This window comes from Oncorhynchus clarkii, chromosome 20 (assembly GCF_045791955.1).
Source record: "Oncorhynchus clarkii lewisi isolate Uvic-CL-2024 chromosome 20, UVic_Ocla_1.0, whole genome shotgun sequence".
Classification (NCBI taxonomy): domain Eukaryota; kingdom Metazoa; phylum Chordata; class Actinopteri; order Salmoniformes; family Salmonidae; genus Oncorhynchus; species Oncorhynchus clarkii.
This window is the reverse complement of record NC_092166.1, coordinates 82,313,185-82,333,189: the sequence shown is the minus strand read 5'-3', so window position 1 is coordinate 82,333,189 and position 20,005 is coordinate 82,313,185. Positions and strand designations below refer to the sequence as shown.

Genomic DNA, 20,005 nt, shown 5'->3' with positions numbered 1-20,005 from the left:
GTTGTTGTGAATAAGGTAGGGGTGGTATACAGAAGATAGCCCTATTTGGTTAAAAACCAAGTCCTGTTAAATGGCTTTATCCATGAAGGAGAGTGATTTGAGTGCTGCATCAGGATGACTTGACCTCCACCATCACCTGACCTCCACCATCACTTGACCTCCACCATCACCTGACCTCCACCATCACCTGACCTCCACCATCACCTGACCTCCACCATCACCTGACCTCCACCATCACCTGACCTCCACCATCACTTGACCTCCACCATCACCTGACCTCCACCATCACCTGACCTCCACCATCACCTGACCTCCACCATCACCTGACCTCCACCATCACTTGACCTCCACCATCACCTGACCTCCACCATCACCTGACCTCCACCATCACCTGACCTCCACCATCACCTGACCTCCACCATCACCTGACCTCCACCATCACCTGACCTCCACCATCACCTGACCTCCACCATCACCTGACCTCCACCATCACCTGACCTCCACCATCACCCGACCTCCACCATCACCCGACCTCCACCATCACCCGACCTCCACCATCACCCGACCTCCACCATCACCCGACCTCCACCATCACCCGACCTCCACCATCACCCGACCTCCACCATCACCCGACCTCCACCATCACCCGACCTCCACCATCACCCGACCTCCACCATCACCTGACCTCCACCATCACCTGACCTCCACCATCACCCGATCTCAATCCAATGGAGATGGTTTGGGATGAGTTGGACCGCAGAGTGAAGGAAAAGCAGCCAACAAGTGCTCAGCATATGCGGGAACTCCTTCAAGACTGTTGGAAAATCATTCCTCGTGAAGCTGGTTGACAGAATTCCAAGAGTGTGCAAAGCTGTCATTAAAGCAAAGGGTAGGTACTTTGAAGAATCCCAAATATAAAATGTATTTTGTTTTAACTCTTCTTTTTTTTTGTGTGTTACAACATGATTCTCCATGGGTTATTTCATAGTTCCGATGTCTTCACTATTATTCTACAATGTAGAAAATGTAGAATGTAGAATGTAGAAAATAGAACAAAAATAAAGAAACCCATGAGTAGGTGTGGCCAAACGTTTGACTGATACTCTGTGTGTGATATATGCCGAACTAACGAACACACGAGAGCGGCCTAGCAACATGGGTATTCCTATGCTTCAGACATGGGTGTGTCACTGTCAACCTGGGTTGTTTCTCAAGTTCAAGAATGTTGTGAGGCCAGTGTCTTGACTTTGTCGGTGTTATTATTAATGTATTATTATAGGCAGTGTGTCCAGTCTGTCCAGTTCTCTCCGTACGCAGCAGCTGCGTTTGTTTTAACCACCCAGTGTGTTGACTATCAGCTGCCCTAACCACAGCTTGGCTCACTCTCTATTCTAAGCATGATGACTCACTGCTTGGGTTTAGTTTTCCACTGTAGAGCCATTTAAAAAAAAAAAAAAAAAAATGAAGTGATGCTTCTTATTGCCTGGTGTGGAGTGGTGCCTGCGTGGGTGTGTGCCTGCCTGCGTGGGTGGGTGGGTGTGTGCCTGCCTGCGTGGGTGTGTGCCTGCCTGCGTGGGTGGGTGTGTGGCTGTGTCTGCGTGGGTGGGTGGCTGACTGTGCTGGTGCGCAAGTCATTACAAGCTCTTTAATGCTTTTATCTATTTGTGTCTGTGGCAAGGGGGACACACACATCTGTGTCCAGCCACTTCTTCATCTTCTGACACTGTGTGTGTATTGCATTATATCCTAATGTTTTGTGCGTCTCAAGGTCCAGTCCCAGTTGAGTCAAACCACAGACGAGTTTGAACAGGTACGTGCAACAGCCAATCGGAAGAGGGCAGAACTTTGACATTGGCTTACAAACTGTTTAGTTAGACAGCCTGACTTGTGTTTTTTATTTTACATGATCTTGACCCCCCAGGCTCAGAAGACTGTAGAACTCCAGGCGCAGAAGACTGTAGAACTCCAGGCGCAGAAGACTGTAGAACTCCAGGCGCAGAAGACTGTAGAACTCCAGGCGCAGAAGACTGTAGAACTCCAGGCGCAGAAGACTGTAGAACTCCAGGCTCAGAAGACTGTAGAACTCCAGGCTCAGCTGGACATTCTGAAAGAGGCAGGAGACTCCCCACAGGCTGACACAGAGGACGTAGCCCAGCTAAAGGTACATGACCGTGGGCCACATTCAGCGGAATGTTCAAATCAAATACAATTTTATTTGTCACATGCACCGAATACAACCTTACCGTGAAATACTTACAAGCCTTTAACAATGCAGTTTGAAGCAAAAGAGTTACTGAATAAAAGGGCGACAATAACGAGGCTATATACAGGGGGAGTCGATGTGCGGGGGCACAGGTTAGTTGAGAGAAAATGACTACTGTAATTTCTGGACTATTAAGCCCACCTGAATATAAACCGCACCCACTGAATTTTTTACAAATATGTATTTTGTACATAAATAAGCCGCACATGTCTATAAGCCGCAGGTGCCTACCGGTACATTGAAACAAATTAACTTTACACAGCCTTTAAACGAAACACGGCTTGTAACAAAAATGTAAAAAATGGCAGTAAACAGTAGCCTACCAAGAAAGTCATTGGTCACTATCTTCCTGCACTGAAACCACTGAAGTCATCTCCTTCGGTGTCGGAGTTGAATAGCCTCAGAATTGCTTCATCCGATGTTGGATCTCTGCCCTCTTCAACACGCAGCAGTCCATCCTTTCGAAACCGGTTGATGATAGTGGATTTTTTTGACAATGCTCCACGCTGTCAGCAGCTCTATTTCCTTTTCCAACAGCCAGATCGATCGCCTTCAACTTGAAAGCTGCATCATATGCATTTCTCCGTGTCTTTGCCATGATGAGGGTGACAAAATGACTACCGTAAATCAGAATGATGGGAAGTTTGAGCGCGCTCGACTTACGTCACATTATGTGACGGTGCTCAGTTTTTTGGCGGCATGAATCTTGTGAAAGCGGGAAAAAGCCATAAATTAGCCGCGTCATTGTATAAACCGCGAGGTTCAAAGCGTGGGAATAAAGTAGCGGTTTATAGTCCGGAAATTACGGTATGTATAAATAATAAACAGCGGGCATTTTTCTTGTTTTCTTATGGCCTTATAGAGTTGGTTGAGTGCGGTCTTAGTGGCAGCATCGGTTTGTGGTGGTAAATAGATGGCTACGAATATTATAGACGAGAACTCTCTTGGTAGATAGTGTGGTCTACAGCTTATCATGAGGTATTCTACCTCAGGCAAGCAATACCTCGAGACTTCTTTAATATTAGACATCGCGCACCCGCAGTCTTTGACAAATGGACACATCCCCTCGTCTTACCAGATGTAAGTGCCCTGCCGATGCACGGAGAAACCAGCTAGCTCTAAATGATCCGTGTCGTCTTTCAGCCCCGTCCCTGTGAAACACAAGTAATTACAGTTTTCAATGTCCCGTTGGTTGGATAGTCTTAATCATAGATCGTCCAATTTGTTTTCCAATGATTGAATGTTGGGTAGTGGTGTTTTACCTAGTCGTCAGCGAATTCTGACAAGGCATCCTGCCCTCCGTCTTTTCTTCACGCCGATGACAGGGATTTGGCCTTGTCATGACAAAGCAGTATACCCTTTGCGTCAGACTCATTAAAGAGACAATCTTTGTCCAGTTCAAGGTGTGTAATCGCTGTTCTGATGTTCAGAATCTCTATTCGTTCATAAGAAACGGTAGCTGCAACATTATGTACAAAATGAATTACAAATGATGTGAAAAAAAAACAAAGACCTGGGCCAAGCAGCCACCACAACTCCAGCAGCTCTTAAAGTTCACTCTGGAGCAGAATAACCACAACACTCTACAGGACTGCTCTAATGAGGCCAATCCGTCCCTGCTTTATTACGCCAAGGTTGTGGGTTCAATTCCCACAGGCATCACAAAAACATACTAAAATAAAGTCGCTCTGAATGAATGTGTATGCTTAGTGGAATACCTTCGCTTGAACACCTAATACTGTTTAACTGCTGCATGGGTGTGGTTATAGGGCTGTTACACAACAGCAGTCACGAGTCATGACCGCAGTCAAATTCCACGTGACGGTAACTAGGCTTCTCCAAGCTCTGATGCTGCTGATGGTCATTAGTAGCCTACCAAACGGGATAGTTGCCTGGTAGTCGGCACTCTATTGTTCCTCTAATCACTCTGACATCAATGCAAATGTTTTAGAGAATCCAACTCGTCATGAGAGCTCATGTTGCGTAACATTTCTATAGCTTATGCAATTGCGGGAGAAAACAGAAGTGATGGCCTCTTAATAAGAGGAGGATCCCATCAGCTGTCTATAGGCTAGGCATACTTTCTTTCTCAAATGTCCTAATATTAAGCACATTGCTTCTCTTTACAACAGGAGTATAGCCTATCTGGCTGGGATGAAAATGAACCACACACGGGGGGAAAAGCCTCCTCCGTTTGCTATTTCAGTGCATAGATGACGTGTAATTTCTTCCCGCTGCCCCTGTTTCAATACAGGTGCATGATAATGGTCCATTCTACATCAAAACAAATTTCACACTGTGTGTGTGTGTGTGTGTGTGATTTTAGTATATATAAAGACAACTTTAAGAATAGTCTGATGGGTGACAACATTAGCCTATCACTTTTGCAACTTATTCAAATCATAGTCGCACACCTCATGTAGCCCATAGGCCTTTGTAGCACAACTAAAGTAGCCAAATAACTTTATTTTAAAACTTAAGCACATTAACCCGCTTTACACTCGGTGTTGAGCCTAACTGGCATGTTTTCCCGCGAGTTGATTGCATTTATTTAGTTGTATTAATTTGAGATCTATCGCATCCCACAACGGTCCCAGACTGTTAGGAATATTTATTTCTCACACATATCATGTTTCTTTAGACCTGTCTAAAATCAATGATGTATTGTGAAGGTGTAGGGTTATATTACATGGATTTATTGTGAAGGTGTAGGGTTATATTACATGGATTTATTGTGATGGTGTAGACTATATTACATGGATTTATTGTGAAGGTGTAGACTATATTACATGGATTTATTGTGATGGTGTAGACTATATTACATGGATTTATTGTGAAGGTGTAGACTATATTACATGGATTTATTGTGATGGTGTAGACTATATTACATGGATTTATTGTGATGGTGTAGACTATATTACATGGATTTATTGTGATGGTGTAGACTATATTACATGGATTTATTGTGATGTTGTAGACTATATTACATGGATTTATTGTGATGGTGTAGACTATATTACATGGATTTATTGTGATGGTGTAGACTATATTACATGGATTTATTGTGATGGTGTAGACTATATTACATGGATTTATTGTGATGTTGTAGACTATATTACATGGATTTATTGTGATGGTGTAGACTATATTACATGGATTTATTGTGATGGTGTAGGCTATATTACATGGATTTATTGTGATAGTGTAGACTATATTACATGGATTTATTGTGATGGTGTAGGCTATATTACATGGATTTATTGTGATGGTGTAGACTATATTACATGGATTTATTGTGATGGTGTAGACTATATTACATGGATTTATTGTGATGGTGTAGGCTATATTACATGGATTTATTGTGATGGTGTAGACTATATTACATGGATTTATTGTGATGGTGTAGACTATATTACATGGATTTATTGTGATGGTGTAGACTATATTACATGGATTTATTGTGATGGTGTAGACTATATTACATGGATTTATTGTGAAGGTGTAGACTATATTACATGGATTTATTGTGATGGTGTAGACTATATTACATGGATTTATTGTGAAGGTGTAGACTATATTACATGGATTTATTGTGATGGTGTAGACTATATTACATGGATTTATTGTGATGGTGTAGACTATATTACATGGATTTATTGTGATGGTGTAGACTATATTACATGGATTTATTGTGATGGTGTAGACTATATTACATGGATTTATTGTGAAGGTGTAGACTATATTACATGGATTTATTGTGATGGTGTAGACTATATTACATGGATTTATTGTGATGGTGTAGGCTATATTACATGGATTTATTGTGATGGTGTAGACTATATTACATGGATTTATTGTGATGGTGTAGACTATATTACATGGATTTATTGTGATGGTGTAGACTATATTACATGGATTTATTGTGATGGTGTAGACTATATTACATGGATTTATTGTGATGATGTAGACTATATTACATGGATTTATTGTGATGGTGTAGACTATATTACATGGATTTATTGTGATGGTGTAGACTATATTACATGGATTTATTGTGATGGTGTAGGCTATATTACATGGATTTATTGTGAAGGTGTAGACTATATTACATGGATTTATTGTGATGGTGTAGACTATATTACATGGATTTATTGTGATGGTGTAGGCTATATTACATGGATTTATTGTGATGGTGTAGACTATATTACATGGATTTATTGTGATGGTGTAGACTATATTACATGGATTTATTGTGATGGTGTAGACTATATTACATGGATTTATTGTGATGGTGTAGACTATATTACATGGATTTATTGTGATGGTGTAGACTATATTACATGGATTTATTGTGATGGTGTAGACTATATTACATGGATTTATTGTGATGGTGTAGACTATATTACATGGGTTTATTGTGAAGGTGTAGACTATATTACATGGATTTATTGTGATGGTGTAGGCTATATTACATGGATTTATTGTGATGGTGTAGACTATATTACATGGATTTATTGTGATGGTGTAGACTATATTACATGGATTTATTGTGATGGTGTAGACTATATTACATGGATTTATTGTGATGGTGTAGACTATATTACATGGATTTATTGTGATGGTGTAGACTATATTACATGGATTTATTGTGATGGTGTAGACTATATTACATGGATTTATTGTGAAGGTGTAGACTATATTTCATGGATTTATTGTGATGGTGTAGACTATATTACATGGATTTATTGTGATGGTGTAGACTATATTACATGGATTTATTGTGATGGTGTAGACTATATTACATGGATGTATTGTGATGGTGTAGACTATATTACATGGATTTATTGTGATGGTGTAGACTATATTACATGGATTTATTGTGAAGGTGTAGACTATATTACATGGATTTATTGTGATGGTGTAGACTATATTACATGGATTCATTGTGATGGTGTAGACTATATTACATGGATTTATTGTGATGGTGTAGGTAGACTATATTACATGGATTTATTGTGATGGTGTAGACTATATTACATGGATTTATTGTGATGGTGTAGACTATATTACATGGATTTATTGTGATGGTGTAGGCTATATTACATGGATTTATTGTGAGGGTGTAGACTATATTACATGGATTTATTGTGATGGTGTAGACTATATTACATGGATTTATTGTGATGGTGTAGGCTATATTACATGGATTTATTGTGATGGTGTAGACTATATTACATGGATTTATTGTGATGGTGTAGACTATATTACATGGATTTATTGTGATGATGTAGGCTATATTACATGGATTTATTGTGATGGTGTAGACTATATTACATGGATTTATTGTGATGGTGTAGACTATATTACATGGATTTATTGTGAAGGTGTAGACTATATTACATGGATTTATTGTGATGGTGTAGACTATATTACATGGATTTATTGTGAAGGTGTAGACTATATTACATGTATTTATTGTGATGGTGTAGACTATATTACATGGATTTATTGTGATGGTGTAGACTATATTACATGGATTTATTGTGATGGTGTAGACTATATTACATGGATTTATTGTGAAGGTGTAGACTATATTACATGGATTTATTGTGATGGTGTAGACTATATTACATGGATTTATTGTGATGGTGTAGACTATATTACATGGATTTATTGTGATGGTGTAGACTATATTACATGGATTTATTGTGATGGTGTAGACTATATTACATGGATTTATTGTGATGGTGTAGACTATATTACATGGATTTATTGTGATGGTGTAGACTATATTACATGGATTTATTGTGATGGTGTAGACTATATTACATGGATTTATTGTGGTGGTGTAGACTATATTACATGGATTTATTGTGGTGGTGTAGACTATATTACATGGATTTATTGTGATGGTGTAGACTATATTACATGGATTTATTGTGATGGTGTAGACTATATTACATGGATTTATTGTGATGGTGTAGACTATATTACATGGATTTATTGTGATGGTGTAGGCTATATTACATGGATTTATTGTGATGGTGTAGACTATATTACATGGATTTATTGTGATGGTGTAGACTATATTACATGGATTTATTGTGATGGTGTAGACTATATTACATGGATTTATTGTGAAGGTGTAGGCTATATTACATGGATTTATTGTGATGGTGTAGACTATATTACATGGATTTATTGTGATGGTGTAGACTATATTACATGGATTTATTGTGATGGTGTAGACTATATTACATGGATTTATTGTGATGATGTAGACTATATTACATGGATTTATTGTGATGGTGTAGACTATATTACATGGATTTATTGTGATGGTGTAGACTATATTACATGGATTTATTGTGATAGTGTAGACTATATTACATGGATTTATTGTGATGGTGTAGACTATATTACATGGATTTATTGTGATGGTGTAGACTATATTACATGGATTTATTGTGATGGTGTAGACTATATTACATGGATTTATTGTGATGGTGTAGACTATATTACATGGATTTATTGTGATGGTGTAGACTATATTACATGGATTTATTGTGATGGTGTAGACTATATTACATGGATTTATTGTGATGGTGTAGACTATATTACATGGATTTATTGTGATGGTGTAGACTATATTACATGGATTTATTGTGGTGGTGTAGACTATATTACATGGATTTATTGTGATGGTGTAGACTATATTACATGGATTTATTGTGATGGTGTAGACTATATTACATGGATTTATTGTGATGGTGTAGACTATATTACATGGATTTATTGTGATGGTGTAGGCTATATTACATGGATTTATTGTGATGGTGTAGACTATATTACATGGATTTATTGTGATGGTGTAGACTATATTACATGGATTTATTGTGATGGTGTAGACTATATTACATGGATTTATTGTGAAGGTGTAGGCTATATTACATGGATTTATTGTGATGGTGTAGACTATATTACATGGATTTATTGTGATGGTGTAGACTATATTACATGGATTTATTGTGATGGTGTAGACTATATTACATGGATTTATTGTGATGATGTAGACTATATTACATGGATTTATTGTGATGGTGTAGACTATATTACATGGATTTATTGTGATGGTGTAGACTATATTACATGGATTTATTGTGATGGTGTAGACTATATTACATGGATTTATTGTGATGGTGTAGACTATATTACATGGATTTATTGTGATGGTGTAGACTATATTACATGGATGTATTGTGATGGTGTAGACTATATTACATGGATTTATTGTGATGGTGTAGACTATATTACATGGATTTATTGTGATGGTGTAGACTATATTACATGGATTTATTGTGATGGTGTAGACTATATTACATGGATTTATTGTGATGGTGTAGGCTATATTACATGGATTTATTGTGATGGTGTAGACTATATTACATGGATTTATTGTGATGGTGTAGACTATATTACATGGATTTATTGTGATGGTGTAGACTATATTACATGGATTTATTGTGATGGTGTAGACTATATTACATGGATTTATTGTGATGGTGTAGACTATATTACATGGATTTATTGTGATGGTGTAGACTATATTACATGGATGTATTGTGATGGTGTAGACTATATTACATGGATGTATTGTGATGGTGTAGACTATATTACATGGATTTATTGTGATGGTGTAGACTATATTACATGGATTTATTGTGATGGTGTAGACTATATTACATGGATTTATTGTGATGGTGTAGACTATATTACATGGATTTATTGTGATGGTGTAGACTATATTACATGGATTTATTGTGATGGTGTAGACTATATTACATGGATTTATTGTGATGGTGTAGACTATATTACATGGATTTATTGTGATGGTGTAGACTATATTACATGGATTTATTGTGATGGTGTAGACTATATTACATGGATTTATTGTGATGGTGTAGACTATATTACATGGATTTATTGTGATGGTGTAGACTATATTACATGGATTTATTGTGATGGTGTAGACTATATTACATGGATTTATTGTGATGGTGTAGACTATATTACATGGATTTATTGTGATGGTGTAGACTATATTACATGGATTTATTGTGATGGTGTAGACTATATTACATGGATTTATTGTGATGGTGTAGACTATATTACATGGATTTATTGTGATGGTGTAGACTATATTACATGGATTTATTGTGATGGTGTAGACTATATTACATGGATTTATTGTGATGGTGTAGACTATATTACATGGATTTATTGTGATGGTGTAGACTATATTACATGGATTTATTGTGATGGTGTAGACTATATTACATGGATTTATTGTGATGGTGTAGACTATATTACATGGATTTATTGTGATGGTGTAGACTATATTACATGGATTTATTGTGATGGTGTAGACTATATTACATGGATTTATTGTGATGGTGTAGACTATATTACATGGATTTATTGTGATGGTGTAGACTATATTACATGGATTTATTGTGATGGTGTAGACTATATTACATGGATTTATTGTGATGGTGTAGACTATATTACATGGATTTATTGTGATGGTGTAGACTATATTACATGGATTTATTGTGATGGTGTAGACTATATTACATGGATTTATTGTGATGGTGTAGACTATATTACATGGATTTATTGTGATGGTGTAGACTATATTACATGGATTTATTGTGATGGTGTAGGCTATATTACATGGATTTATTGTGATGGTGTAGACTATATTACATGGATTTATTGTGATGGTGTAGACTATATTACATGGATGTATTGTGATGGTGTAGGCTATATTACATGGATTTATTGTGATGGTGTAGACTATATTACATGGATTTATTGTGATGGTGTAGACTATATTACATGGATTTATTGTGATGGTGTAGGTAGACTATATTACATGGATTTATTGTGATGGTGTAGACTATATTACATGGATTTATTGTGATGGTGTAGGCTATATTACATGGATTTATTGTGATGGTGTAGACTATTACATGGATGTATTGTGATGGTGTAGACTATATTACATGGATTTATTGTGATGGTGTAGACTATATTACATGGATTTATTGTGATGGTGTAGACTATATTACATGGATTTATTGTGATGGTGTAGACTATATTACATGGATTTATTGTGATGGTGTAGACTATATTACATGGATTTATTGTGATGGTGTAGACTATATTACATGGATTTATTGTGATGGTGTAGACTATATTACATGGATTTATTGTGATGGTCTAGGCTATATTACATGGATTTATTGTGATGGTGTAGGCTATATTACATGGATTTATTGTGATGGTGTAGACTATATTACATGGATTTATTGTGATGGTGTAGACTATATTACATGGATTTATTGTGATGGTGTAGACTATATTACATGGATTTATTGTGATGGTGTAGACTATATTACATGGATTTATTGTGATGGTGTAGACTATATTACATGGATTTATTGTGATGGTGTAGACTATATTACATGGATGTATTGTGATGGTGTAGACTATATTACATGGATTTATTGTGATGGTGTAGACTATATTACATGGATTTATTGTGATGGTGTAGACTATATTACATGGATTTATTGTGATGGTGTAGACTATATTACATGGATTTATTGTGATGGTGTAGACTATATTACATGGATTTATTGTGATGGTGTAGACTATATTACATGGATTTATTGTGATGGTGTAGACTATATTACATGGATTTATTGTGATGGTCTAGGCTATATTACATGGATTTATTGTGATGGTGTAGGCTATATTACATGGATTTATTGTGATGGTGTAGACTATATTACATGGATTTATTGTGATGGTGTAGACTATATTACATGGATTTATTGTGATGGTGTAGACTATATTACATGGATTTATTGTGGTGGTGTAGACTATATTACATGGATTTATTGTGATGGTGTAGACTATATTACATGGATTTATTGTGATGGTGTAGACTATATTACATGGACTTATTGTGATGGTGTAGACTATATTACATGGATTTATTGTGATGGTGTAGACTATATTACATGGATTTATTGTGATGGTGTAGACTATATTACATGGATTTATTGTGATGGTGTAGACTATATTACATGGATTTATTGTGATGGTGTAGACTATATTACATGGATTTATTGTGATGGTGTAGACTATATTACATGGATTTATTGTGATGGTGTAGACTATATTACATGGATTTATTGTGATGGTGTAGACTATTACATGGATTTATTGTGATGGTGTAGACTATATTACATGGATTTATTGTGATGGTGTAGACTATATTACATGGATTTATTGTGATGGTGTAGACTATATTACATGGATTTATTGTGATAGTGTAGACTATATTACATGGATTTATTGTGATGGTGTAGACTATATTACATGGATTTATTGTGAAGGTGTAGACTATATTACATGGATTTATTGTGATGGTGTAGACTATATTACATGGATTTATTGTGATGGTGTAGACTATATTACATGGATTTATTGTGATGGTGTAGACTATATTACATGGATTTATTGTGATGGTGTAGACTATATTACATGGATTTATTGTGATGGTGTAGACTATATTACATGGATTTATTGTGATGGTGTAGACTATATTACATGGATTTATTGTGATGGTGTAGACTATATTACATGGATTTATTGTGAAGGTGTAGACTATATTTCATGGATTTATTGTGATGGTGTAGACTATATTACATGGATTTATTGTGATGGTGTAGACTATATTACATGGATTTATTGTGATGGTGTAGACTATATTACATGGATGTATTGTGATGGTGTAGACTATATTACATGGATTTATTGTGATGGTGTAGACTATATTACATGGATTTATTGTGAAGGTGTAGACTATATTACATGGATTTATTGTGATGGTGTAGACTATATTACATGGATTCATTGTGATGGTGTAGACTATATTACATGGATTTATTGTGATGGTGTAGGTAGACTATATTACATGGATTTATTGTGATGGTGTAGACTATATTACATGGATTTATTGTGATGGTGTAGACTATATTACATGGATTTATTGTGATGGTGTAGGCTATATTACATGGATTTATTGTGAGGGTGTAGACTATATTACATGGATTTATTGTGATGGTGTAGACTATATTACATGGATTTATTGTGATGGTGTAGGCTATATTACATGGATTTATTGTGATGGTGTAGACTATATTACATGGATTTATTGTGATGGTGTAGACTATATTACATGGATTTATTGTGATGATGTAGGCTATATTACATGGATTTATTGTGATGGTGTAGACTATATTACATGGATTTATTGTGATGGTGTAGACTATATTACATGGATTTATTGTGAAGGTGTAGACTATATTACATGGATTTATTGTGATGGTGTAGACTATATTACATGGATTTATTGTGAAGGTGTAGACTATATTACATGTATTTATTGTGATGGTGTAGACTATATTACATGGATTTATTGTGATGGTGTAGACTATATTACATGGATTTATTGTGATGGTGTAGACTATATTACATGGATTTATTGTGAAGGTGTAGACTATATTACATGGATTTATTGTGATGGTGTAGACTATATTACATGGATTTATTGTGATGGTGTAGACTATATTACATGGATTTATTGTGATGGTGTAGACTATATTACATGGATTTATTGTGATGGTGTAGACTATATTACATGGATTTATTGTGATGGTGTAGACTATATTACATGGATTTATTGTGATGGTGTAGACTATATTACATGGATTTATTGTGATGGTGTAGACTATATTACATGGATTTATTGTGGTGGTGTAGACTATATTACATGGATTTATTGTGGTGGTGTAGACTATATTACATGGATTTATTGTGATGGTGTAGACTATATTACATGGATTTATTGTGATGGTGTAGACTATATTACATGGATTTATTGTGATGGTGTAGACTATATTACATGGATTTATTGTGATGGTGTAGGCTATATTACATGGATTTATTGTGATGGTGTAGACTATATTACATGGATTTATTGTGATGGTGTAGACTATATTACATGGATTTATTGTGATGGTGTAGACTATATTACATGGATTTATTGTGAAGGTGTAGGCTATATTACATGGATTTATTGTGATGGTGTAGACTATATTACATGGATTTATTGTGATGGTGTAGACTATATTACATGGATTTATTGTGATGGTGTAGACTATATTACATGGATTTATTGTGATGATGTAGACTATATTACATGGATTTATTGTGATGGTGTAGACTATATTACATGGATTTATTGTGATGGTGTAGACTATATTACATGGATTTATTGTGATAGTGTAGACTATATTACATGGATTTATTGTGATGGTGTAGACTATATTACATGGATTTATTGTGATGGTGTAGACTATATTACATGGATTTATTGTGATGGTGTAGACTATATTACATGGATTTATTGTGATGGTGTAGACTATATTACATGGATTTATTGTGATGGTGTAGACTATATTACATGGATTTATTGTGATGGTGTAGACTATATTACATGGATTTATTGTGATGGTGTAGACTATATTACATGGATTTATTGTGATGGTGTAGACTATATTACATGGATTTATTGTGGTGGTGTAGACTATATTACATGGATTTATTGTGATGGTGTAGACTATATTACATGGATTTATTGTGATGGTGTAGACTATATTACATGGATTTATTGTGATGGTGTAGACTATATTACATGGATTTATTGTGATGGTGTAGGCTATATTACATGGATTTATTGTGATGGTGTAGACTATATTACATGGATTTATTGTGATGGTGTAGACTATATTACATGGATTTATTGTGATGGTGTAGACTATATTACATGGATTTATTGTGAAGGTGTAGGCTATATTACATGGATTTATTGTGATGGTGTAGACTATATTACATGGATTTATTGTGATGGTGTAGACTATATTACATGGATTTATTGTGATGGTGTAGACTATATTACATGGATTTATTGTGATGGTGTAGACTATATTACATGGATTTATTGTGATGGTGTAGACTATATTACATGGATTTATTGTGATGGTGTAGACTATATTACATGGATTTATTGTGATGGTGTAGACTATATTACATGGATTTATTGTGATGGTGTAGACTATATTACATGGATTTATTGTGATGGTGTAGACTATATTACATGGATGTATTGTGATGGTGTAGACTATATTACATGGATTTATTGTGATGGTGTAGACTATATTACATGGATTTATTGTGATGGTGTAGACTATATTACATGGATTTATTGTGATGGTGTAGACTATATTACATGGATTTATTGTGATGGTGTAGGCTATATTACATGGATTTATTGTGATGGTGTAGACTATATTACATGGATTTATTGTGATGGTGTAGACTATATTACATGGATTTATTGTGATGGTGTAGACTATATTACATGGATTTATTGTGATGGTGTAGACTATATTACATGGATTTATTGTGATGGTGTAGACTATATTACATGGATTTATTGTGATGGTGTAGACTATATTACATGGATGTATTGTGATGGTGTAGACTATATTACATGGATGTATTGTGATGGTGTAGACTATATTACATGGATTTATTGTGATGGTGTAGACTATATTACATGGATTTATTGTGATGGTGTAGACTATATTACATGGATTTATTGTGATGGTGTAGACTATATTACATGGATTTATTGTGATGGTGTAGACTATATTACATGGATTTATTGTGATGGTGTAGACTATATTACATGGATTTATTGTGATGGTGTAGACTATATTACATGGATTTATTGTGATGGTGTAGACTATATTACATGGATTTATTGTGATGGTGTAGACTATATTACATGGATTTATTGTGATGGTGTAGACTATATTACATGGATTTATTGTGATGGTGTAGACTATATTACATGGATTTATTGTGATGGTGTAGACTATATTACATGGATTTATTGTGATGGTGTAGACTATATTACATGGATTTATTGTGATGGTGTAGACTATATTACATGGATTTATTGTGATGGTGTAGACTATATTACATGGATTTATTGTGATGGTGTAGACTATATTACATGGATTTATTGTGATGGTGTAGACTATATTACATGGATTTATTGTGATGGTGTAGACTATATTACATGGATTTATTGTGATGGTGTAGACTATATTACATGGATTTATTGTGATGGTGTAGACTATATTACATGGATTTATTGTGATGGTGTAGACTATATTACATGGATTTATTGTGATGGTGTAGACTATATTACATGGATTTATTGTGATGGTGTAGACTATATTACATGGATTTATTGTGATGGTGTAGACTATATTACATGGATTTATTGTGATGGTGTAGACTATATTACATGGATTTATTGTGATGGTGTAGACTATATTACATGGATTTATTGTGATGGTGTAGACTATATTACATGGATTTATTGTGATGGTGTAGACTATATTACATGGATTTATTGTGATGGTGTAGACTATATTACATGGATTTATTGTGATGGTGTAGACTATATTACATGGATTTATTGTGATGGTGTAGACTATATTACATGGATTTATTGTGATGGTGTAGACTATATTACATGGATTTATTGTGATGGTGTAGACTATATTACATGGATTTATTGTGATGGTGTAGGCTATATTACATGGATTTATTGTGATGGTGTAGACTATATTACATGGATTTATTGTGATGGTGTAGACTATATTACATGGATGTATTGTGATGGTGTAGGCTATATTACATGGATTTATTGTGATGGTGTAGACTATATTACATGGATTTATTGTGATGGTGTAGACTATATTACATGGATTTATTGTGATGGTGTAGGTAGACTATATTACATGGATTTATTGTGATGGTGTAGACTATATTACATGGATTTATTGTGATGGTGTAGGCTATATTACATGGATTTATTGTGATGGTGTAGACTATTACATGGATGTATTGTGATGGTGTAGACTATATTACATGGATTTATTGTGATGGTGTAGACTATATTACATGGATTTATTGTGATGGTGTAGACTATATTACATGGATTTATTGTGATGGTGTAGACTATATTACATGGATTTATTGTGATGGTGTAGACTATATTACATGGATTTATTGTGATGGTGTAGACTATATTACATGGATTTATTGTGATGGTGTAGACTATATTACATGGATTTATTGTGATGGTCTAGGCTATATTACATGGATTTATTGTGATGGTGTAGGCTATATTACATGGATTTATTGTGATGGTGTAGACTATATTACATGGATTTATTGTGATGGTGTAGACTATATTACATGGATTTATTGTGATGGTGTAGACTATATTACATGGATTTATTGTGATGGTGTAGACTATATTACATGGATTTATTGTGATGGTGTAGACTATATTACATGGATTTATTGTGATGGTGTAGACTATATTACATGGATGTATTGTGATGGTGTAGACTATATTACATGGATTTATTGTGATGGTGTAGACTATATTACATGGATTTATTGTGATGGTGTAGACTATATTACATGGATTTATTGTGATGGTGTAGACTATATTACATGGATTTATTGTGATGGTGTAGACTATATTACATGGATTTATTGTGATGGTGTAGACTATATTACATGGATTTATTGTGATGGTGTAGACTATATTACATGGATTTATTGTGATGGTCTAGGCTATATTACATGGATTTATTGTGATGGTGTAGGCTATATTACATGGATTTATTGTGATGGTGTAGACTATATTACATGGATTTATTGTGATGGTGTAGACTATATTACATGGATTTATTGTGATGGTGTAGACTATATTACATGGATTTATTGTGGTGGTGTAGACTATATTACATGGATTTATTGTGATGGTGTAGACTATATTACATGGATTTATTGTGATGGTGTAGACTATATTACATGGACTTATTGTGATGGTGTAGACTATATTACATGGATTTATTGTGATGGTGTAGACTATATTACATGGATTTATTGTGATGGTGTAGACTATATTACATGGATTTATTGTGATGGTGTAGACTATATTACATGGATTTATTGTGATGGTGTAGACTATATTACATGGATTTATTGTGATGGTGTAGACTATATTACATGGATTTATTGTGATGGTGTAGACTATATTACATGGATTTATTGTGATGGTGTAGACTATTACATGGATTTATTGTGATGGTGTAGACTATATTACATGGATTTATTGTGATGGTGTAGACTATATTACATGGATTTATTGTGATGGTGTAGACTATATTACATGGATTTATTGTGATAGTGTAGACTATATTACATGGATTTATTGTGATGGTGTAGACTATATTACATGGATTTATTGTGAAGGTGTAGACTATATTACATGGATTTATTGTGATGGTGTAGACTATATTACATGGATTTATTGTGATGGTGTAGACTATATTACATGGATTTATTGTGATGGTGTAGACTATATTACATGGATTTATTGTGATGGTGTAGACTATATTACATGGATTTATTGTGATGGTGTAGACTATATTACATGGATTTATTGTGATGGTGTAGACTATATTACATGGATTTATTGTGATGGTGTAGACTCTATTACATGGATTTATTGTGATGGTGTAGACTATATTACATGGATTTATTGTGATGGTGTAGACTATATTACATGGATTTATTGTGATGGTGTAGACTATATTACATGGATTTATTGTGAAGGTGTAGACTATATTACATGGATTTATTGTGATGGTGTAGACTATATTACATGGATTTATTGTGATGGTGTAGACTATATTACATGGATTTATTGTGAAGGTGTAGACTATATTACATGGATTTATTGTGATGGTGTAGACTATATTACATGGATTTATTGTGATGGTGTAGACTATATTACATGGATTTATTGTGATGGTGTAGACTATATTACATGGATTTATTAGACTTTTTCAAATGGGTCTGCATCAGTGGCTTGTGGGCGTGAAAGCTAGGAGATGCTAAACGTGTTTAAATGCCGGTCTCGTGGTAATTAACCGTTTAATTATGTTTGACGATCACTGGCTGACAATCTCATGGCCGCCACAGCCCTAGTTATGTAATTATTTAAAAAAAAAAAAAAAATTGTTGTCATGTCCATCAATGATTGATTTGATGAATTAATTGATTGGGTGTGGGTTGTAAATATTTTTTGTTTCTGTCTTTCAGGAAGAGAGTTCAGGACTGAAGGAAGGAACATCTGTGTGAGAGACTGAAGACGTGACACTTAAACATGATTATCATAGTTATGCATTCCAAAACTATTAGTTATTGTACTGTAGTAGTTGATTGCTGCAACTCCTATTAAACATTTTTTTAAAAATCAAAGGGCCAGTTTCCCGGACGCCGATTTAAGCCTCTTCCGGAACTACATGCTCAGTGGAGAATCTCCCTTAAAGAAACGTGTTAGCCAGGGACTAGGCTTAATGTGTCTGGGGAAAACCGGCTCATAATCTTTCTGGGTCGTTCCACCAATTCGGTGCCTTATCAAATGTGTAACTTGGTGGGGGGATTTAT

At 34.6% G+C, this 20,005-nt stretch overlaps 1 protein-coding gene across 7 annotated transcripts in view; it reads left to right on the top strand.

Moving 5' to 3' along the window:
• LOC139376988 (ribosome-binding protein 1-like) overlaps nt 1-19,797 on the top strand; it is a 53,233-nt gene extending 33,436 nt beyond the window's left edge. For 4 of the 7 annotated variants that reach the window (XM_071120029.1, XM_071120034.1, XM_071120028.1 and 1 more), the window contains 3 exons: nt 1,751-1,810; nt 1,922-2,161; nt 19,658-19,797. In XM_071120029.1, the coding sequence (XP_070976130.1) occupies nt 1,751-1,810; nt 1,922-2,161; nt 19,658-19,696 (339 nt within the window). In that variant the 3' untranslated portion in view covers nt 19,697-19,797. The remainder of the gene's footprint in view (nt 1-1,750; nt 1,811-1,921; nt 2,162-19,657) is intronic. The other 3 variants (XM_071120032.1, XM_071120031.1, XM_071120033.1) reach the window with 1 other exon arrangement.
• Nucleotides 19,798-20,005: the final 208 nt, after the last annotated feature.